General features: G+C 52.3%; 1 protein-coding gene across 3 annotated transcripts in view; it reads left to right on the forward strand.

The window, feature by feature from the left end:
* Positions 1–5,784: 5,784 nt before the first annotated feature.
* The window catches only part of MYH7B (myosin heavy chain 7B), a 29,828-nt gene continuing 12,470 nt past the window's right edge, over positions 5,785–23,142 (forward strand). Inside the window, exons 1-19 of one of the 3 annotated variants that reach the window (XM_030007760.2) lie at positions 5,785–5,804; positions 6,569–6,724; positions 7,714–7,817; positions 9,600–9,743; positions 9,851–10,007; positions 10,102–10,129; positions 11,291–11,387; positions 12,256–12,279; positions 14,209–14,301; positions 15,091–15,154; positions 15,276–15,374; positions 16,417–16,520; positions 17,059–17,197; positions 18,491–18,609; positions 19,433–19,582; positions 19,923–20,093; positions 20,793–20,972; positions 21,059–21,191; positions 21,699–21,775. In XM_030007760.2, coding sequence (XP_029863620.1) covers positions 6,628–6,724; positions 7,714–7,817; positions 9,600–9,743; positions 9,851–10,007; positions 10,102–10,129; positions 11,291–11,387; positions 12,256–12,279; positions 14,209–14,301; positions 15,091–15,154; positions 15,276–15,374; positions 16,417–16,520; positions 17,059–17,197; positions 18,491–18,609; positions 19,433–19,582; positions 19,923–20,093; positions 20,793–20,972; positions 21,059–21,191; positions 21,699–21,775 — 1,980 coding nt within the window. In that variant the 5' untranslated portion in view covers positions 5,785–5,804; positions 6,569–6,627. Of the gene's footprint in view, positions 5,805–6,568; positions 6,725–7,713; positions 7,818–8,193; positions 8,213–9,599; positions 9,744–9,850; positions 10,008–10,101; positions 10,130–11,290; positions 11,388–12,255; positions 12,280–14,208; positions 14,302–15,090; positions 15,155–15,275; positions 15,375–16,416; positions 16,521–17,058; positions 17,198–18,490; positions 18,610–19,432; positions 19,583–19,922; positions 20,094–20,792; positions 20,973–21,058; positions 21,192–21,698; positions 21,776–23,142 lie in introns of those variants that run through there. The other 2 variants (XM_030007762.2, XM_030007763.2) reach the window with 2 other exon arrangements.

Here is a 23,142-nt window from a genome sequence, read left to right on the forward strand (position 1 = left end):
AAATGCCATGGGACAGAGCCTTGCTTAGGGACAGCGGACATCTTGTAGGGGAAAGTTGCTGTTTGCAAGACAGCATCGCACCAGGCCATATTCAGACTAGAGACTGGAAACCTGGAATCAGACATTTGCTGCAGTCTGGAGAAAGAAAAGCCCATCTTGTCTGATGGCCCATAGTGAGGTGAGAAGGTCTCCTGTTGTGATATAAGGACATGCAGGAATATTGCTCCCTCGTAGGTGACAGCCAGTCTTGAGAAAGGTCCAAGACTACCAGACCTCATGAAGAACTTCCATGTCTGTTGCCACTCCATCTTGAACAATTGTCCCTTGCAATGAGATAGACTGAGCTCGATCTAGTGTGAGGCTTGATGACTAAGCACAGTGGGGAGGACAAGCTAAGCAGTGTCTGAGCCCGCAGTGCGCAGAATGCTGGGTCAATGAGCCAGGAGAGCAGAGCCATGGCCTTCATCAGGCCAAGGAAAAAACTGCTGAAGCTAAGCAGGTCCCAGCCCAGCACGGCCACCTCCATCAGCTTATGTCCTAAACACCACCCTAGTCTAGTTTCCCATGGAATGAAGGAAAATGTGCACAAGGAATGGAGAGAGCAGGGGACTGTGATGGGATCATCCCAGGGACCAATGCTCTGTGAGCAGCTGGTTTTGTGGGATTGGTGTGTGTGCAGGACACCACCCAACCTCGTGCTCCCAGATCTCAAAGCAGATGAAAACTGATGCAAAACCAGAACAGCTAGGGCACTGCAGGGGCAGATCCTGCACACGGACTGGCAGAACCGCATCCCAGCTCTGGTTCTAATCAGGCTCTGCACCTCCCTTGCAGCCTCCAAGGCAGCTCTTGGTCATGATTTCCAACAGCTGCTCTATGCCAGGGTCTGTCCTGGCAGGCCAGCTGCAATTAAGGTGCTATTAAGTATTCAAATGAACAGGGCAAGATTCTCTTTTCTCTCATTGCTTTGAAGTGCATTGCCAAAACCTCAAGCATCTTCACTGAAGACTCACACGTTCCTGTAATTTTTGCAGTGTTCAGTACAACCTTCATTCCTAAACAGATGCTTTATGGTGGCAATTCCCAGAAGAAAACCCCTCGAACCTCAAAGCTGGTAAATTCAAAGGGAACAAACAAAACCTCTCCAATTTTCCCAGTCTCCAGGTGATCTCACTGTCTCTATGCCCGCATGTGACCTTGCTTGCTAAATCTGGATACAAATTTCTCACATCATGTCTCTTCCAGGTACTTTCTCAATCCTGATACTCATTTTGGAGACTTCCTGCACGCAGCGTAAGCACAGTGCCCGGAGGGTCAGCCACCAGTGTGCCCATGCTGCCCAAGCCTCATGCCATGGCAAGGTGTGTACCACTGCACCTAGGCGCTCATGGCAGCAGCAGCTTCATGCATGTTCGCAAAGGGTTAATGAGGCAGCACTTCATCTCCGGCCAAAGGACAGCCAGCTTAGGACAGGGGGACAAGCACTGTCCCCAGGGTGGGAAGTCCAGGCAGCAGGGCACTCATGCTGGGAAGTGTCCAGGGAGCTGTGAGATGAGGGGATCCAGTGCTAACTCCATCCCAAGCCCCATAGGAGCATCTGCCCTTTGGGGTCCCTGCAGCAGCATCGCTGCTGCACCCATCTCCTGCTGATGTCGAGGGGTGCATGGAAAGCTGTGCTGTGGTGGTGGCTGCTGTCTCTCTTGCCCTGGTGGGACAGGGCTGTAGGGGTTTAGGGGGTTTGCTTTGGAGGGAGCCTTGCATGGCCAGGCTGAGCCAGAGGGACGCTGTCGGACTGGCAGTGCTGGCCTGTCACCTCCGCCTGTCTCGCTGTAAGCAGACATTCTCACTCGATGGAAATATGCCTGAAATAGCCCCTCCGCAGATTGTCTTTATCTAATCAGCCACCTTCGCACTCCCCTCCAGTGCATTTCAGGGAGCTGATAGTGGTGATATGTTAAGTGTGGAAACCTCTAGTGAACTGCCCGACACGTAGAGTAATTCTCCTTCCTGCAACTTATCAGAGCCTGCTAATGGGAAACATTCCTCCCAGGGATTGGGGACCAGCCGGGGGATTTCTCTGGAGAGGTTGGCTGAGCCCCTGGCACCCTCCTGGCTTTCCAGGGCTGTGTAGGAGCTGATCTGACCACAAAATGCTCATTGAAGGGGCAACTCTGAAGTCTGGTGCTGGCGGTGTCCATGGGGAGAGGCTTGTCCAGCCCTTGGGGGCACGGCTGAGGAGCCCCATCCTCTTCCATCATATCAGGGGACACCAACATCAAGCACAGAGCTATGGGGGGAAGAATGGGCATGCCTCAATGGTCAGGGGAGATGCTCCCACTGCTGAGGATGGTCGTGCAGGGCTGGTGGGACATTTGGGCAGACTGTTTGCTTTGGGCAATAGCCACCTAAAGCAAACTCCCCTCTGCTCAGGCTAAAGCCATGGGCTCCTCGTTGTGCCTGTGGGGTTTTGTGGGAGGTCCATAGGAGCCCTCTGCGGCCACTGCCCCACTGAGGATACCCCGTCACACATGTCTGAGCAAGGCACAGCTCAGGCCTTGCCAGCAATATGAGGATGAGCTTCCTACCACCCTAAAAACCACATCACAAACACCAGCGCCAAAAACACCCGAACCCAGCGGAAGTGCACTTCAGCAGCTGCTGGAGTGACCATTCCACATTTCCCCTTCTACAGATCTGCTTGGCCTTTGATGGACCCTGCTGGAACCTCTTCAAAGAGGGAGAGAAACTAGGGCGAACAGAAGGAACTGCAGAAGGAATCTCCGAAAATAAAATCGCTTTAAAGATAAGGCAGGGGAGGGGGTGAGGAGAGCACGGGGCGAGTACATGCCCTGAGAAGAATGTGTGAGGCTGGGCCAGCTGGTAGGTCTGGGCTGAGAGCTCGTCCCACTGCCGGGGCGCTCATGGCAAAGGTACTTGGCACCGGACCTGTCGAAAGCCTCGGGTCCCTCCAGGGTGTGGGTGGAAACCTGACTCTGAGCCCAGGACAGAGAGGCAGAAGACCACCAGTGTAACCTCAGAGCAACCTGTGGCCCACCAGCACTTGTGGCTTTTCAGGACACTGAAACTCTGCCATTTTGCCATTTTGCCATCTCAGCAAGGTTGAGCACCTCTGTCACGCCATGGTCAAGAGGGATCTCAGGACTGGTGTCCCCCTGATGATCTCCCCAGGGGAGTTGCAGTAGATGCATCTGCAGAGTCTAGCTTTGCACCATCTGCTGCCAAATCCCAGTGAGGACCTGAGCTTCTGAACACCAGCCTGGTGAGAGAGTGCCCACATGGGACATAGAGATGGGGGCTTGCACCTCGTTTTATCCTGATGTGCTCAAAGTCATCTTGTTCATGCTACAGGCTCCTCTCCATGGGAGCATTTTAATTCATGGGGAAGACTGGCACCGTGCAAAGCCCTTACATTACACTGTGCAGCCAATGAAGGCAACATCAACCCATCACTGAGCCCAGCCATCTTCTCTGCAGGGGCTCAAGCCACAGGGGACAGGTCTGGAGTCCTCCTCCATCCCATGAATCTCCTAGACTTCACTCCAAAGCAGGGTGGGAGGCCAGAGGACCTGCCTGTCAGGGGTGTGTGTGGGAGACAGCACTTGGAACCCAGACTTGCAGGATGGAGCAGCAAACCATGTCTGTGTCCTGGATGGAAGGACTGACCACTGCTGGGGCTTCAGCAGAAATCCCCTCTCCTGCCTGGCTTAGGTTCAGGGCAGGTCCTGGGGCTGCAAAAATCTCTCTGCAGCCTGGGCTGTGTGCCCAGGCTGAAGCCACATGCCCTAAGTACCTCCTGGTGCTGCTTATTCTGGCCATGGCAGAAGCCACGCCACATCCAGCCTGGGCACAGCACTGTGCAGCTAATCCATAATCACCCCGTGTCTCAGTATCCCCTACTCTCAGGAGGATACAACAGCCCCAAGTTACTTTGGGGTGTGAGGGGTGCTGAATGGGGAATAGCAAAACACTGCAGCCACGGGCCCTGGTTCTCCAGTATCACCTCGGTGGGGTTATTTCTAATTTCTATGTCCCCAGGACGTGACCACATGACTGGGGAGGCAAGAGGTCGTTTGGCACGAAGGCACCCCCCGGCCGAGGATGGGGGATGCAGCCATCCAGACCGTCTACAGGGGCCAGATGCTGCCCCCCCCCCGCATGTGCATTTGGGGGTCCCAAGTCACCCAGGTCTAGTTAGGCTGATTTCCAGCTCCCAAGATGGCTGCAGCTCATTTCACGCAAGTCTGTGTTGAATCCAAACAGCCCACGAGTGGCCCTGCTCCCACGGGGAGCATGGAGTGGCTTTGTGTCCGGGAAGGAGCAGAGCAGTGCTGCAGAGGACCGGCCATGTTCCCTGGGGGGCCGCGCAGCAGTAGCCCACCCTGACACAGGGTGCACATCCCGGCTGCAATCGCCCGGCTGCTCCCTGGGGCCCTTTGCCCTGGGGAAGGTGTGTGCTCGTCCTGCCCTTGACGGTGGCATCTCCTGGCCTGGTGTGGGCAGGAGGGAGATGGGGTGCATAAAGCATCCAGCCTTGCTTTGCTTTTTAAATGCACCAAAGCAAAGGCAAAGAGAGGAGCAGAGTGCTTGGATGGCAGGCATGAGGGTCCTTCGGGGAGGCAGCAACACGGCCAGCCCAGAGGGTAGAAACCTCACTACACTTTGGATGCCAGCAACTAAAATGGCTTTTCCTTGAGCCTGGAACAAAAATCCCCGTGGTATGGCCATGGGTCCAGCTGGCCCCCGCTGGATCCTGTTCCCATCTCGGACAGCCCATGATGGTGCTGCCAGGATGGAGGTGTGCTCCGGGCTGCGATCACCGCACTGTACACAGTGTCTTTGGGTACTGCTGGGGTAAAATGGTGTGGAGGAAACCCAGCAACCTCTCTGTTGAGAGATTTTGAATCTGGCCTAGCCATGAACCAAGCTCCCACACCAAGTGAGTGAGGTGTGGGAGCAGGACCTTGGGGGTTACTGCTGGGCAGAGCTTGCCAAAGGCAGAGCCCACCCATGGCAGCAAGGCAGAGCAGGGGGCTTGAGGCACCCAGCCCAGCAGAGTGCCTGCCCTGGGGGGCTGCCCACAGCCCACTACAGCTCAGGGGAGCATCAGGTCCCTCTGACAAAACTGTTGAGTTTCATGCATATAACCAGAAAAGTAAATTCTGGTGTTTGTGGTGATTGGTGTTAAATGGGTAGCGGCTGGTGTGCCTCGGGAAACAAGCAAAGCCCTTTGAGAAGAAGACAATGGGGTAGTAGAGACCAAGCCCTGAGGTCCTTCCCTGGTCCCCAGCTCCCAGGCAGTCTGCCCAGGGAGAGGCAGAACCAGAGCTGAGTGAGAGGTTGGGATGCTCCAGCTCAGAAAGCCATCAGCCGCACACATTCTGCCAGGCAGCAGTTCTCCTGGCGGGGTGTGAGGAAGAAGCAGGAGGACGGATTGCTCAGGTGCAGGAGGAAACAGCGAAGCTCTCATTCCTCCGCTCCCCGCCAGTGCAGGCAACGAGGGCAGGCTTGGAGAGCTGCGCTGCCTCCCCGAGCTGGAGTCTCTCACTCTGCCTTTGTAGTCGCCTGACAATACAGGAATAAAAATAACCAGGCTGCATTTGCAGAGAGATAAAAGCGAAGTTTGCCTTTTGTGTCTCTCCGGGCAGTGGGACAGCAGCACCAATGGAGCTGTGTGGACATGACACATGGGAATTTCTGACATATCTTTTCCCACTCTGACCTTGACAGACACAATAAAAAGGGGCTTTGCTGCACGCACACAGCCACTCAGTCCTATCACCAAGGTTAGTAATAAAGAGCATGTCTGTGTGCACGCTTGTCCTCTGCTACTAACCCGCTTCACCTCTGCAGGGTGGATGTTCCTGGAGGACAGGGGCTGACTCCGGCGGTACAGGGGAGGGTGGGACAGACCTGGATCGAGAGCGTTTTTGCTCAGGTCTACGCGCTTTGCCAAGTTGCTGGCTACCAGCAGTGGCTACGTTTGTGATCGCTGTGGCGTTTCAGAGCTCTGCTGTGTGATACCACATTAGATGGATTTTAGAAAGCACTATCATAAAAACGCTTTTCCAAGCAGCTGTCACGGCGGTCTTCTAGAAGGGATCTTCCCAGGGATAATACCTCCAGTCTTGCTTTTATCTTCCTGCAATATTGCTCTGCAAAACAGACCTGGGTCTTTGCAGAGGTTTTGTGCAGGGTACCAGGGCTCCAACAGGTCTGTAGAGCTGGAATAGGTTTTAGCTGAGTTTATCAAGAAAAGGGGTGTCGTTGACAATCTCTGGTGACACCTAAAATGTGACTGTGGATTTTGACACCAAAGCAATGCCAGCTTACCCAGCTGGAACTTGCAGTGTGGGGCTGATAGCAGCAGAAGGGAAAGCATTCAGTAATTGTCTTGTTATTATAGTTAGTTATTATTAGCTAGTATTGTTGTCACTATCTTCTCTCACTCTCTAAATTTAAAAGCGCGTTTGGTGACCGTGTTGCTCTCACAGCCCAGCGGCGAGTGCTTTCCCCATGCACTGACTCCTTGTCCCTTCCCTCCTTTCAGCATTCAGGTGTCTTTCACTCTTCCTTCACTGCTGCCAAGTCTTCCTCCAGCCAGGCAAGATGTCTATGCTGGACATGAGCGTGTTTGGGGAGGCTGCTGAATACCTCCGGAAAAGCTACACAGAGCAGCTGAAGCTTCAGACAATCCCGTTCGATGGTAAGACCCCGAGGCAGCTCTTGGCACAACCCCGTGTGTGTGCCCCAAGCCAGCCCCTTCGCCATGGCTCTCTCTGGAGACCATCCCCATCCCTTTCCCAGTGCTGCTCCTTATGGTATTGCAGGCGCTGCAGACTTGCCCCCACCACCCTGGAGGACAGGAAGATCTCAGAAGTAGGAAAAGCAGGTTTTTTACTTTCCCCTTGTTTGCTGAGGTGTGGGCGGAGGTGGCCCTTCATCTCCCCCAACCCTGAGGAGAAGGAGGGCTGAGGGAGATGGGCTGAGGGACTGGTGTGAAAGCCTTCTCCAGCTCCACTTCATTTTGGAGGTGTCTGCTCCATCCCAGCCACTGCGCTGTACTGCAGCTCCCCATGCTCAGGCTCCAGGGCCCAACTTGCTCCTCTTGGTTCAGCAAATGGGGGGACTTTTGCTTCCTCTCACCGTCTTTTTTCATGACAGCCTGAGTGCAAGCACACGTGAAGCAGCAGACTTCTGTCAGGCTAAAAGTTGACCCCGGCAAAGTTAAACAGCTGCCAAACATGAAGAAGGCAAAGAAATCCAATCTCCTATGACCAAGAACGTAGGAAGGAATAATCACTGTCCTTCCATGTTATCTGACTGCATTCATGTGGCTTTCAGTTGACAATTTCAAATGGTTTCCTACATTTCAACATGGTTTGTGTCTTTTCTCCTTTCCTTTCCTTTCCTTTCCTTTCCTTTCCTTTCCTTTCCTTTCCTTTCCTTTCCTTTCCTTTCCTTTCCTTTCCTTTCCTTCCCTTCCCTTCCCTTCCCTTCCCTTCCCTTCCCTTCCCTTCCCTTCCCTTTCCTTCCCTTTCCTTCCCTTTCCTTCCCTTCCCTTTCCTTCCCTTTCCTTCCCTTCCCTTCCCTTCCCTTCCCTTCCCTTCCCTTCCCTTCCCTTCCCTTCCCTTCCCTTCCCTTCCCTTCCCTTCCCTTCCCTTCCCTTCCCTTCCTTTCCCTTCTCTTCTCCAGGAAAGAAGCGAGTTTGGATCCCAGATGAGAAAGAAGCTTATATTGAAGTGGAAATCAAAGAAAGCACTGGTGGCAAAGTCACTGTGGAAACCAAAAATAAGGAAGTAAGCAAAATACCTTTCATTTTCCAAGGGAGAGCAAGTGTGTGCAGATGGGGGGGATATGTGTGACAAGATCATGTCTGAAACTAGCCGAGCTCTTGCTGATAACGCTTCCACATTCGGTGATTAGTCATGCCCCGAGGGGACACACACCACAGTGTGTCAGGACACGTAGGCCAATTACTTGCCAAGAGTGGCAACAGTTCAGCATCTCCCATTGAGTGTTTGCTTTCAAACACGGTTTACCGTGCGAGACAGACCGAAGGGGGACAGTCGGGCTGGCCCGGCACAGCTCCCAGCCATGGGAGGAAGGACTGCCTGAAGGCAGCGCCTGCCCCAGCGCAGCCCTTTGCAATGCTGAACCGCTGCCCGGTTCATCTCGAAGGTTGAGACAAGAGGTAAGGGGCCAATTGGCCAATTCCTGCTCGTTTTAGCTGGGATTTGCAGTGGAGTGAGTGGTGCTGTTGGGAGAACAGGCACTGGGCAAAGGGGTAGGACCAGCTATGTCTAGGTGGTGAGGCTCCAGCTTTCCAGCAGCGGGAGGGAGGCAAACCAAGCAGGGATGAGCTGCTACTTGTCAAGATAACATCCAGTACAAATAGCTGCAAATGAGCTTAATTAATATTCCTTTCTTGGCTATGGGAGTCGCACAGCCCTGCAACTTCATTGCAGTGCAGACACTCATGCTGGTGCAAAACTGGGAGAAAGAAAAGGACCTGACCAGGCAGTAAATGGTAGACTTTATTATTTCTATTTCTTGACTAGCCAGCATGGCACTGAGAATTGTTCATGTCTGCCAAATTTAAAAGAAACATATGTAATCGTCTTTGAAAAGTGTCAAGGCTTTGCAAATATTTTTGTCTGAAACTGGGGAAAAAAGTAAAGAAATTTGCCCTCTCCAAAATAAAATTTATTGGGCAGGGGGTATAAATTTAAAGTTTATTCTTATGTTTAAAAATCTTCAGCTTCTGCGAACAAAGCAGTTTCCAAACCTTTTTTGCTGATCCCTCTTGAAACTGTCTTTTTTAACAATTTGTCATGGATTTACAAAATCTGAAACTATATCTGCTTTCACTGGATCAGCATTTCCGGCAGAAACAGTTTCAAGAGACATAACCCCACCCTTATCCTTCTATCTACCCTTTCGCTTTTAATACTTATCACCTTTTAACACCACGCACTTGATATTCACCTGTAAAAATACCCCAAACAAACCTCTTTGAAAGGTTTCATTTAGTCTTTATTAAAGAGACCATTTGCTAAATCCAGCTTCTTCCATTCAGGCCAGATACGTAATGTGATAGTTTCCCAGCGCTTGGCTTCTCAGGATTAAGTAAATCCAGTTATAAGTGATGGGGTACAGGCTTCAGCTGTTTGCCCAAATAACCAGGGATCTCTCTGAGCAAAAGACCACGCCGCCACAGGGTTTTAGGCTGCAAAGAAGAGTGCAGCATGGGGGTGTTGAGCATGTTGGGGGGTGACATCTTGGTGCCCCCCAGCTTGGACCCCCTCTGTCTGGCTTGGCCACAGCCCGTCACCCTGGGGAGGGAGCGGGTCTGGGGCTCGCTTGTCCCAGCTGGGCTTTGTGGCCAGGGTGCTGGTGGGGCTGCCCTAGCCCCCTTACCCCAAAATGGAGGGCAACCCTGCCGGGAGGACAGCAGGCACGGGGCCAGGGTTGTCCCCAGCATGGGACTGTCGGTATGCCTGTCCACCTGGTGGGTTTTGGGGGAGAGGGTGTTTGGTGGGGGCTGGGGTCCATCTGACGTGTCCCCCCTCCTCCGGCAGACACGGGTGGTGAAGGAGGATGAGCTGCAGCTCATGAACCCCCCCAAGTTCGACATGATTGAGGACATGGCCATGCTGACGCACCTCAACGAGGCCTCTGTGCTCTACAACCTGAAGCGCCGCTACTCCCACTGGATGATCTACGTAAGCCGACAGCCCCCGGGCGACGGGGGTTCACCCTGTGGGGTGGGGAGGTGAAGGGGCGTCGGGGCACCCGACGGGGCACTCATCTACCCCCCTTCTCCCTGCAGACCTACTCAGGGCTCTTCTGTGTCACCATCAACCCCTACAAGTGGCTGCCCGTCTACACCGCGCCGGTGGTGGCAGCCTACAAGGGCAAGCGGCGCTCCGAGGCACCCCCGCACATCTACTCCATCGCCGACAACGCCTACAATGACATGCTGCGCAGTAAGCCCTCGCCTTGGGGTCCCCCGTCTTGGGGGGTCTGGGATCCTGGGGCAGGGGGTGAGGCACCGGCCTAACGCCCGTCCTTCTCTTCCAGACCGCGAAAACCAGTCCATGCTCATCACGTAAGTGCCCCTCCATGCCCTTGCCCTGCCCGGCCCCGGTGTGAGCGGTCAAGGCCCCCCGCGCCGCGCTCCCGGGGGAGCCGCGGGCAGGCACCCCGTGCCCCAGGAGGGCCCCCCCGGCCGTGTCCCCCCCCTCCCCGCCCCAGCAGCTGTCGGCCCCCCCCGTCCCTTCCCGCCCAGCCTGCCGCCGCCGCCGCGCCAGGTGACAAAGCCCCGCGCGGGCCTGGCGGGCAGGCTCCCCCGCACCCCGACAGCTGTGGGAGCTGCCGTGGGGCGCCCCGACCGCCGGCGTCCTCCGAGGAGCGACGGGGGAAGGAGAGGTGGAGGCCAAGGCCAGAGGGAGATGGCGGCGGCCGGAGGGGCGGCGGCGGGGGAGGAGGGTGACGTGGGAGGGTGTAGGCCAGGTTGATTTCAAGTGACATATAGATAAGGGCTATATAAAGGACACTAAAGGACCCTATGCTGCTGCCAGGAGCCACGGACATTTTTAGCCTCGGCCATAGCCTAATTAGGAAAGGCAGGGGCTGCAGAGAGATGCTTGGCGCGTGTCCGGTGGCGGCTTTGCTCCCCGGCTCCCCCCCAGCTCTTTGTGGCCTGGGATTACAATGGGAGAGCAGCTAACTATAGGGATGAGCTCAGCGGGACCCGCTGGCCACCCGCACCCCGCGCCGGGCACGCCGGCCCCCACGCTCGCCCGGGCAGGATTCACCCCGGCACGGTGCTACCGCCATCTCCAAGAACCCCCAACAAAGCGGGGCGTGCTGAAACTACCCGAGCGGGAGCAGGGGAGGCTGGTTCCTGGCTGATCCCAGACAGCTGAAGCCCCGGGGCCAGGGCCGTACAGCCTTGGTGGGTGCTGGCACCTCCTGCCATATCTGCGGCGGGCAGCTGACTCCCCACGGCACCTTCGAGGAGGCAGGTGGAGCCCGGGCTTGCAGCCGGAGGACACGGCGAGGATGGAGCTGGGTTTCACTCCAAAGTCAAGCACGTGCACCCCCAGACTGGAGGGGCTTGATAGTGCCAGCCTCCCCGTCCCTCCGATACTTTGCTTCTCCCTCCTGGCATGATCAGCGGGGCAGCAGATCAGCAGGGTCTCTCTGTTTGAAGTTTTGCCTGTTCTTTGCCTCATGTCCTTGATCTGTGTATTTCTGTTACTCTAAGCGGAGAATCTGGTGCTGGTAAGACTGTAAACACCAAGCGGGTCATTCAGTACTTTGCCATTGTCGCAGCCTTGGGCGACACACCGGGCAAGAAATTAGTAAGACCCTCTTTTGAAACAAGTTCTTGCTGTTTTCTTCCTTTCTTTATTATTTTTTTCTCCCCCCCCCCCCCCCCCTTCCCCTTTCTTCTTCTTTTTACCTTTTTTTTTTATTCCCCCAACTTTTTGCATTTGGAAGCGTGTTTTGGTCTGACCCACCCAGGGCTTGGCTTTTCCCTGACTTTTGAACAAGCAAGGCTTGAAATTATTCTGCTCAAGGGGAAATGGATTTTTTTTATGTGGCTGCTCAATCTGTGCAGCTTGGAGGAGGTGCTTTAGATGCCGTCTTTATTTTCTCTTCCTCCTTCAACACCCCACAGATCTTCTTCCTAAGGAGCATTAAAACAATGGAGTAAACCTGCCATTTCCCACCTTGCCTCTTTTAAGCCTTGCTTTTCATCCTTTTCTCCTTTTTTTCTCCTCTTGTTCATTTTGACCCTTTTCTACCTTGTGCTTTTCTTGCTCTTGTTTTGATTCTTGCATTTCTTTGGTGCTGGTTATTTTTGAGCTGCCCTTGCAATTGCTTATTTCTTCTTGATACGTTGAGGCTCCAGCCTGCTTTTCCCTTGTAGAAGCAAACTGGCTGCTTTAGGTATCAGACAAGCAATACTTCAGCATTATTTTCGTTACTCTTCTTTGGGTTTGGATTTGGATTTAACTGTTCTTGCTTTTTGATGCATTTCTTTATTTTCTTGACCTAATCTATTTAACAACTTTTTGGCATCTCTTATAAAGTTTAATCCTCCCATTTTTTTCTTGGACGTTTTTTGGCACTAAATGGTCATGCCCTGCTTTTCTGACCATGCTTCTTGTGGTTCTTGCCTGGCTTTTCTGGATTTCTAAAGACAATTTTCTTTCCTTTCTCTAGGCAGCTCTTGCCACTAAAACTGGGGTAAGTGTTGGAGACTCCTAATCTTTAATGCTGAGGACAGAGTTCTGCTGCACCACAAAGCTATGGTGGGGTGATGAGGAATGCCTGTGTGGGGCCTCTGCCTTGGGTCTGGGAGCAAGGGCTGCCCCAGCACTTGGGCAGCGTTTAGTTCTCTGCTTGCCTTTGTATCACCTCCCACCTTCCCATAGTTTGAAGCTTTGGTGTTTCATCTCTTAATGGCTTTCTACCTTTCTGACTCCAACCTCTCCTTCAAGGGATCATTACTCTTCAAACACTCATTTCTAACCAGTACAGTGTTTGCCTGGGGGTGGTGTGGGCTCCTCAAAAGATAAGGTGAAGCCTCCACTCTCTGAGCCGTTGGTGTCCCCCCCAGCCTCGAAGCGCCACTGAAGGCAGTGGTGCTGAGCAGCAGGGGAAGAGCCTCTTTGCCACGGGCAGTACTGTGCTCTGGCTGCAGACCGGGGCCCTGATGATGCCTGGACATGCCACCCTCTGCAAAGACCTTATCTGGCTCGGCCCACCACATTGCAAGCAGCTGATGTCCTTCTCTGGGGTGCATATCTGAGGTACTTGTTTAGCTCCAAGGAAACAACTGAGTGCCTTCAGAAATCCAGCAGAGGCTCACTCCCTGGTGCTCCCAGCACCCCAAGGGCTCAGCCATTTCAGCAGCTCAGTTGTATGTCCTTGGCCCTTGGTTTCTCTGTCTGAGCACTGAGGGACAGCCTTTAGCTGAAGCAGTCTTTGTTGGGGGATGCTCGTTAACACAAGTCTCAGACCACTTGGGCAAACTTACTAAGAGTGAGATAGCTGGGGGGCTGAATCTGTGGGTCCTGGAGCAGCCCCCATTGAATCCCACAGGCCAGGCAATTTTAGATCAGGCTGAATTTAAAGATAACAGTGCAAAAACTATCCAAGTGACAAAATACAGTTTGTTAGTAAACCTGTGATTCAGAGCTGCTCCCTGTCTCTTTTGCCCTTCACATGCCTGGAGCTGTAGAGGTGGGGAGCAGTCATGGGCCCAACACTGAAAAGACAGCACGGCTCTTGGCGGGCAGAACCCAGACCTGGTGTTTCCCACCTAAGGAAAGCCCTATGGACTGTAATGTGTCAGAGCATGGGCAAAAGCTCTCATGAAAAATTCTGCATGTGCCTGTGCTGCCAAACTCTACTACTGTTGTCAAACCCTACTGTCCTTTGTGTGGCTTGGCACAAGCCTCTTGCTCCTCTCCTTGAATTCTTGTCCTGCTTTGCCTGCATTAGGTGGGGGCCGTCTCTTTATCTTTGAACTGTACATGTGAAACACGAATGGAAAAACAAAGTTAGGGGAAGATTAATGTTGGGGCTTGCTCAGGAGAGCTCCAGTAAGTGCAGCAGATCATGCCAGCTAGGACCTGTGACGTGTTCCCATCACACTGTGACCCTGCTGTGCATGTTTTTGGTGTAGGGAGTTGTAGATCAAGCCTGTTTTCTGGATGTCTTCTTTTGCAATGTGCCGTGACTTCAACTGTCCAAGACTTTGCTTTGGTGGAAGAGGAAATGCCTGGCAGAGTCAAAGAGCCTAAAAAGTTTCAGACTGTTGTGACAGTGCGTGCTTGCTCTTGGTTTGCATATTGTAGCAGCCTAAGAAAGGGGCTAAGGACTCCTGTGTGCAGAGGAGACAGTAGCCTGGATCTTCAGAGGGACCAGTTTAGGCAAGGAGAAGCCCACAGAGAGCACTGCTGCAAAACCTAGCTCTGCTGACCCCTAAACCGGGCTGCATAGCCTCATGAGACAAGGAGATGCCTCAGGAGCAGCAGGCTCTTAAAGAGAGCTAACGAGCATAGCAGGCAGATGGTGCAAGGAACCCCACTCTCTGTTTCCCTGTGTTGTTGGTAACAAATCCCCTCCAGCTGGGTGGGAGCTGATACATCCTTTGGTTTTGTTTTTCAGGGCACCCTCGAAGATCAAATCATTGAGGCTAACCCAGCTATGGAAGCTTTTGGCAATGCCAAAACCATAAGAAATGACAACTCCTCGCGTTTTGTAAGTGTCTTAGCAAGACAGAGAGCTAATGTGCTGTGTTTATGTAAGCTGAATACGTTGCTTGTGGTATTGTGTTTTTGAACGGTGTGAGCCAAAGGCATGTAGCAAGATTTGCTTCCTAGTGGGATTGGACTGCTGAGGCCAAGCTGCTTCTGGTTACATCAGTGCAGTAAATGTGTGCTGGTCAGAATGAATCGCCCTGGTGTCACAGCCTGTGGCTGGAGAGGAGTCCCTTGCAGGACCAGAGTTGAGAGGGCCAGTAAGCATAGCCTGGAGCGCTGGAGCTGGGACAGACAAGCATGCCCCTTCCAGGCAGCAGCATCTTTTTTGCTAGGCCCAGCCTGGGTCTGCTGTGGGATGCAGAGCTTATCAGCCACAGGTGGCCTTGATGCCTGTTCTTGTGCCTTGAGGGAAAGGAGACACTCTTGGGCGATATTCCTCAGCACATCACAAAGCAGGAGGCTGAGGACAGACTCAGTATCACACTCCTCAGCAGAAGTGCCCAGCTTTAAGAACAGGCCTGAGGACAGGGATTTATCTGCTGTGAGTGAAATTTCTGCCTGCCTAGAGTTTAATGCCTTAGGCAATGCTGTCTGACCCACTGTACATTACAAACTAGAGAACTTCACCCACCTACCCCTCACAGAGCCCAGTAACTTGCCTGGCATCAGCAGAAGCCTAAGAAGTGGAAATTGCCAGTGTCTTGTAGCTGTCTGAGATGTTTAGGAGCTGCTTAGAATTGTACCTGTGTAGCCAAGCCCAGCACTTACCTCCTGCGCGTGTTTTCAGGGCAAGTTCATCCGGATCCATTTTGGTCCCTCAGGGAAGCTGGCCTCTGCAGACATTGATATCTGTGAGTAAACACGTGCCAGCTGCAGTGGGGAGGGATTTTGTCTCACTATTTGTGCTAATGCTGGGTCAGTTCCAGGAAAGAACAAGCCCTCCTCTAACCCCTCTGCCCTATTTGATTCTAGATCTTCTGGAAAAATCAAGAGTGATTTTCCAGCAACCCAAAGAGAGAAGCTACCACATCTACTATCAGATCCTCTCTGGGAAGAAACCAGAGTTGCAAGGTAAGGCAGCTGAAGCTGCAGCATAGCCTATATAGCATGATGGCCTGAAAATAGCCACAAAGAGCTCTGTTGTCAGCTTTGGGTCCACAGGGACTGAGCAAACCCAGCTCACCATGCAGGTACTGCCCTCAAATGCTTTTCTAGCTGCACAGGATCATAGGATTGGTGGATAATTCACAGTGGAAGGGATTTCAAGAGGTCATCTAGTCCAGCTTCCTTTATCCTCACAGGCTGAGAAACCAGAGTAAAGCCCTTTCTGCAACTGCCTAGGAGCAGAGAAGTGGTCATTCAGGGTCTATCTGCAGGGTGGGAGCATGCTTTGCAAAGCTGCCTTGCATAGAGTCCTCATTGTGTGGCGGGTACAGCACTGACCTCAGCATGTGCAGGCTGGATATTTACTCATTTTTGGGGTAGGGGGAAGTGTTTTGCAGCCTACTCTGAGCTCCTTCAGCCACCCTAGTGAGATGACCTGTTTCAGGTGAGCTTGAAAACAGCTGCAGAGCTCACTTGCAGCAGCAGCCCTAGTGTAGACATATCCTAGATGTGCTCCCGAGGACAGTCCCAGCTGACCCGAATTTGCATCGGGCAGCCCTGCTCTCCAGGTGCCAGGTCACACAGAGTGCACAGGAAACCTTTCCACACTGCAGAAGGATGGCTGGCACAGGCCCCTGGGACGGTCAGCCTCTTGGCCGCAGGCTCTTGAGCTTGTTGCTTGCTCGAGAACAATACCTTATTAGGCAGGTCTGGAGAGCTGTGCAGAGCAGTAATCTTATCTGGTGGTCACAAGGACATGGATGGCCACTTCTAAATCAGTCTGCAGCCAAGCCATGTCCCAAGATAGCAAGCAGGAGGCACATCACAGAAGAGATGGACCCATGTGTGGACCTGCCTGGGCTTGAAGAGGCTGTTCCTCCCACTGGCTGGTGCCCTCTAGTTGAGGCTGGTGAAGCCTTACCTCTTCATCTGTGTTCAGGGCTGCCCCTCTGCCCCAGCTTTGTCTCTGTCAGACTGGCCTCAACCTGTGCATGTCTTCCCCCAACAGATATGCTGCTGCTCTCCCTCAACCCCTATGACTACCACTTCTGCTCTCAGGGTGTAACAACTGTGGACAACCTGGATGACGGCGAGGAACTTATGGCAACAGATGTATGTGTACTTCCTTCACACTGCACAGCCCGAGGCAGGGGCCTGGGGGAGGGCACAACCTCCTTCTGGGCAGACATGGGGATGTGTCCTAGCTTTTCTGTGTCCCTCTAAATTAGCTGTGAGTTCCCTCTGGTTTATTGGCCGTTGCTCTACACATGCTGTGAGCCTACAAGAAAGAGCAGAGTGACTCTGATCTCCATCAACAGCCTCCTCCAGGCACAGAAGGGAGAGTAATTCCCTGCATTAGGAAGGGCCTGTAGCACATGAGCACTTCCCATGGCTCCCATGGGAAGATGAGACCTCAGCTTGGAAAATCTCCTGCTTGTGGATGCTAGGATATCCTTTTGCTTTCAAATAGATCATGTGGGAGCTGGACTCACATTCAAAATCCCATGGACAGGATTCCTTGGCTAGGTGCCCACTGGATAGAGCACCCTGTCCAGAGCCCCAGGATAGAGAAAGCGCCTTAGGAGATGGTGGGAGGACTCACCTCAGAGTGGTCATTTTGTTCTATCTATACTGCTTTGTCTCTCCTCAGCATGCCATGGACATCTTGGGCTTCAGCAATGATGAGAAATACGGCTCCTATAAAATAGTGGGCGCTATCATGCACTTCGGCAACATGAAGTTCAAGCAAAAGCAGCGAGAAGAGCAGGCAGAGGCTGATGGCACTGAAAGTGAGTTTGGCTCCATGCTGCCAGAGCTGCCGAGCCTGGGCTGGGCATGCAAATTCCTCCAGGGGCAGACTGTGATAACTTCCCTGGCCTGGTCTGTGAAGGTCAGTGACCATGATCCCAAGCAACCACACTGTCTTAGGACCTGCTGTAGGTGCACAAAGGGGCTTGTCCTTGAGCAGGCATATTTAGGACAGCCTTTTCTGCAAGCACTAGGTGGTCGCATCTGCATCAGACTTGCCTCAGCAACTTCATAGGCTGTCACACCCTGGCTGTGCTTCACCTAGTTCAGCCTTCTCCTGCCCTTCATCACCTCTTCTTTTGCACTTCATTAGACAGCCTTCCAGAGCAGATTGTCCACAGAATATAAGCCAGACCACGATCAGGATTGCAAGGACCTGCTCAAGTCACAGCCTCCTGAAGAGCATTTAGAGTAGGATACAGTCACTGTCTAATACTTCTCCTTGTTGCTTAGGAAAATCCAATGCAAATCATAGGTCTAAGAGAAGAGTCAAACTGCAGAGCAAATCTGAAAATTCAGAAAAGTCAGAGCTCAAATATTTTCTATTACTTTTGCACTGCTGCATTATGCCTGGCTCCCAGGCATAATGGAGCGAGCTTCAAGGAGAGGGTGATTTTCCAGCATGTGGAATGATGAGAAGGGGGAGCCCTATCACTTAATTGGGAGGCTTAAACAGTAACTATACGTCAGCTTAGGCAGGGATCCAGCAGAAATGCCTACCTGGATCGGACCTTGTCATGCTAACATTCATGTAGGAAGAGTTCCCCTTGCCTCAGGAATGTCAACACAGGATTCAGCTGCTACCTGGTAATTAATGAAGATTTTGATCTAGCAGTGATTTCCCTACAAAGGTGATTTTCTAGCTACAATCTGCTATTAGGGGTCTATGAAAGATAAGCAAAAAGATCACCTCTCTTCTGGTCAGTTCAAATTCACTGCATGGGAATCCAAGCTTCCACTGGAAAATGCGAAGAGATCCCCAGATCAAGAAGACTCAAAAACCTGATAGGCACCTGATAAGGTGCAGCAGGTCTGCTATGGCCATCTCCTCCAAACAGTAACTTCTCAGGCAGGAGGTCCAGACTTTAAAAGCATCATACAATATCCAAGATGGGAAATCACACTAGACACTGGAGGGTACTCTGGAGCAGGTGGAAAAACTAGTATAGTTAGCACTGATCAGCAGAAGAGCTGGTGATTTTTTTTTTATTATTTTATTTTTTTCATCCTGGGACTTTCTTGCTGGCTCCTCATGCCTTTGTACTGTTTTACAGGTGCTGACAAAGCTGCCTACCTCATGGGAATCAGCTCAGCTGACCTCATCAAGGGGTTGCTCCATCCTCGTGTGAAAGTGGGCAATGAATACGTGACCAAAGGTCAGAATGTGGAACAGGTGAGTGTGCTGGAACACAGGCTCCCTGCCCATGCTGGTATGTGACTCATCTACAGGCAGGCCCATTGCATAATGCTCTCTGCACAGGGCGACTGGTGCTTCAGTTGACTCTCTTGGGTTTAGGAGGAGACTCCAGAGCAGCATGAGGAGATGTATCCACAGTTACTGGCTCTTAGCAGCTGGGAAATTTGGTGGCAGAGCTGGCAGATAACGTTGGATATTAACCAAGGCTGGAGGTTCAATGCAGTATCTTTGAAATGTGGGTTGGATCACAGCCAGAAGAGGTCCAGTTTCTATGGATCTGCTTCAGACACAGTCACACTCCTGTGAAGAGTTCAGCTCTGGAAAGTAGAAAACTTATCTAAATACTCATCTAAAACTCATCTAAACAGATCTTGTGGGAGACTCAAATGCACGAAAAACATATCTTGTCAGATTGCAGCCACATCACAGGAACCCAAACCTGGCCTGAATAGTGCAAGCCAGTCCTCGAATAAAATTCAAGAGAACCTTAGGAGCTGGTGTTTTTTCCAAAGTGAACTGTAGGCTCCTGCCATGCACAAGGCTTCTGAAAAGATCACTTTAGACTGAATCTGTATCCTAAAACCTTTGAGGGTAAGACCAGGCCAGGAACACAAGAACACACTTGTGAGCATGTGAAAACTAATCATGGAGCATATACGGCAGCCATGAATTCCCTGGGTCGGTCTGTCTGTCGTTTGTGTGCCAAGGGGAGCTCTATTCTTCAGCCTCTAGCTCCTACAAAAGCAGAGAGAAGCATAAGTGCTCATGACCTGATTTGCTCTATGATTTGCTTTGGCAGGTTGTCTATGCTGTGGGAGCTCTGGCTAAAGCCACCTACGATCGCATGTTCAAGTGGCTGGTGACTCGGATCAACAAGACCCTAGATACCAAGCTGGCCAGACAGTTCTTCATCGGAGTACTGGACATTGCAGGCTTCGAGATCTTTGACGTGAGTTCTGCAGGCCCTCTGCAATGGTTTTTGGGGAATGTTGTAGCTAGACAGCTCAGTCCCTTAGTGTCTGACAGGTCTATCTCCTCCAAGAAACTGCTGGCCTTGATAAGAAAAAAAGCTCTTGTCTGAATTAATTTATCTGGAGAAAACAGGCTGCTCACAAGGACTGTTCTAACATTGCTGTGGGCACATCTCCAATGATTCCTAGCTACCTGCTCTGGTAGCAATCCAGCTGAGCCTAGCAGAGATCACTCTTCACACCCAGACAAAGCAGAAGAGTGAATCCCTTCACATCTGGAGCTCCTCCTTCTGACACAGGTTTGTTTTGTTCTTGCAGTACAACAGCTTTGAGCAGCTGTGCATCAACTTCACCAACGAGAAGCTGCAACAGTTCTTCAACCACCACATGTTTGTCCTGGAGCAAGAAGAATACAAGAAGGAAGGCATCGAATGGGTCTTCATTGACTTTGGCCTGGACCTGCAAGCTTGCATCGACCTGATTGAGAAGGTAAAGCATGAGTCGGGGCACAGGAGTGATACTTCTGGTAGGCAGCTTGTTTGCGAGACTGGAACAGTGAGGAGTGCTCTGCTACCAGAAATTAAATTATTCTCTCCCCAGTCAGTGGCAAGTGACCAACTTTGTTTTCCCTGCACTTACAGCTCAGAGCCTCCAGCCCATTGAGTCCTTTTTGACACAAATTTTGACATTATGAAACCACAGAAATTCTGTTCCTACACACCAGTGAGCCACAAAACCTGGTGCAGCCTTTTTCTCCAGAGAACAGTGATCTCTGCCCCTTTTTTCCTACCCACTTGCTGCCCCCTCTGTGCCTCTTACTTGAGTACTTGCTGATTCAGAGCAGCTTGTATAAAAGATTTCCACCATTGCGTGGAGGAAACTCACGTTTTTTTGGAAAGAACCAAATCTGTCAGGATACTGGAGAGGATGTCCCCTTCCCAACAATCTGATGGACCTGGGCAAGCCCCCATGTCTTGCAGGCCTGGCCAGTCCCACTCTGACTGCCTGGAGGTCAGATGCAGCCTCGAATACACCAGTGATAGCTTGCTCCATAGTCAATGTCTTGCACCATTTTCCTGAATGAGTCAAGCCTTGCCTCACCTTGCCCAGTGGCAGAGAAGCTCCCATTCTGGGATGGGACATGGCAACATTGAGCTCAGACCTCTTTATACCACCTTCTCCCTGCAGCCACTGGGAATCCTGTCCATCCTCGAAGAGGAGTGCATGTTCCCGAAAGCCTCTGACATGTCATTCAAAGCTAAGCTCTATGACAACCACATTGGGAAGTCACCCAACTTCCAGAAGCCCCGGCCGGATAAAAAGCGGAAATACGAGGCTCACTTTGAGCTAGTGCACTATGCTGGTGTGGTACGTCCCTTGTCAGCTCTTCCACAGCATTCACACCTTCCCCCTTGCAGGGCTGTCTTACCTTTGCCTCTTTCCCATGATGACAGGTGCCGTACAACATCATTGGGTGGCTGGACAAGAACAAGGACCCCCTGAATGAGACAGTGGTGTCCGTCTTCCAAAAATCCCAAAATAAGCTCCTGGCCTCTCTCTATGAAAACTACGTGAGCTCTACTTCAGGTGAGGAACAACCTCATCCCTTTTTTTGACCTTCATCTCTCCCTCCCTTTGCAGCAAAGCCTCCTCACCCCCACGCCCAGTTGTTGGTGCAGCATTCCTGCACCTAGTAGCCTGCGCAAAGGCAAGACCCACATTGACCCCTAAAAACCTCTCTGACCTGGGTAGCTGGGAACTCTGGACAAGCAGTGCTGGCCTAGGGGCTTTAGGTGGGTGGTTAGGACCAGGCTGAACTTGTGTGGTGCTGTAGAGCTGTCCTGGTGGCCCCATAACATGGGATGTGTGAAGGGATCTCCTATTACCAAGAGCTGAGGAGCAACAACCAGAGTTGGGTGCTGTGGGAGATGTTTTTGATGGTCTGCGGCTTTGCTCTGCAGAAGGGCGCTGCCATCTCTGCTTTACAAAGAGCATGGGCTGTGGGCATTTCAGAGGTGTTTGGGGGTGCTCCTGAGTCCTCCAAGCCGAGCAGATGCTTTGCTGATGTAATTAATCAATATTTCAACCCAACAGAGGAACCTCACAAACCAGGGACCAAGGAGAAACGTAAAAAGGCAGCTTCTTTCCAAACAGTGTCACAGCTGCACAAGGTAAGAGCCAGCCCCTCATCCAAGGCCATGAGGGAAGCATGCTCAGAGGGTCCCAGTATGAGTCCCACTTCCCTACCAAGACTCGGGGGTATCTTGCACATGAGCTTCTGGGGCCTGAAGGACCACCAGGGCTCCTGAAGGACCACCATGAGGCAAAAGCTAACACCCTCTCATCCCTGGGCAAGGGGTCTGTACCTGGCAGAGTCCCAGCCCTGTCCCCGTGCTGCTAGGGAAGGACACAAGGCTCCAGGCTGGAGCAATGGCTCCCTTTGAGCTGAGGCTTGTGCTGCTTCTGCCTGCGTGATGCTTGCACTGCCCGTCAGCTCCTTCGCCTTTGAGAGAGCGGCAGTTAAGACTTGTAGTGATGTTTAGATAATGTATTACATGAACATCACTTTAAGTCTGTGCTACTTCTCTCCTCATTCTTATCGGCGGGAAGGACAGCCTTTGGGCAGAAGAAAATGGAGGAGGATCTTACAGGTCTCTGAGCAGGCAGCTCTCTGCTGTCCTGTCCAGGGAGGTGACCTGAGCTATTTTACAGCTCAGGATAACACCCCCCCGCCCCGTTCCCATGCTCACCACAGGAGTTATTTGTCCACCCCAGAGCTTAAGCAACTGGAAAAGAGCACAGAAGGGTGTGTGAACCCAAAGCTGTGTCCTGCCTTGTGGTGACAGGGTGCTCAAAGAGGGTAGCGCTTGTGTCAGAGCCCCTGTTAAGGGAGACATGTGACTTTCTTCCTACTGGACAAGTCACAGGCCTTAGGGAAAGGTGTCTGCGGCAAGAAGTTGCCCATGATGACGTGGAGCTGTGGGAAGGTGTTCCCTTCCCTGAGCTGGTCCTGGACAGGCTGAGCCTGTACGAGCAGGGGAAGGAAGCCTGGAAAGATCAAGGGTGCAGATGCCTTTCCCACAAGAAAAGGCAGGGCCATGTCTTGGCTTGAGCCCTACCTTGGAGAGAAAAGGAGGCCCAGGCTGGATCAGCAGGGCCTTCTGTCATGGCCGAAGGGCGTGGGCAGCACTGTGGAGGTGCAGGGAAAACCTGATGAGATGAGGACTGCAGCCAATGTGGATACCAGCACTAGATTTGCAGGGTGCTGAGCACAGGGCTGACGGGCACCAGCAGAGCTGTATACCAGGAATATGCTCAGTCCTGTGTTCCTGGCTCTCCCCTGCAGCAAAACTTTACCTACCAATACTTGGGAAGCATCTGGGTCCTCTCTGGCATAGCAAAACCTGCAGGTGCCTTTTGGCATGTCTGCCAGCCCAGTCCCTTCAGCTATTGCTCCCACCCTGGCAGAAGGCAGTGGTCCTGCTACAGGGCTGGGGATGTCCCGTTGGCAGGATAGCACAGAGAGCAGCCAAGCAGG

This window comes from Aquila chrysaetos, chromosome 3, assembly GCF_900496995.4.
Source record: "Aquila chrysaetos chrysaetos chromosome 3, bAquChr1.4, whole genome shotgun sequence".
In the NCBI taxonomy this organism is placed as follows: Eukaryota; Metazoa; Chordata; class Aves; order Accipitriformes; family Accipitridae; genus Aquila; species Aquila chrysaetos.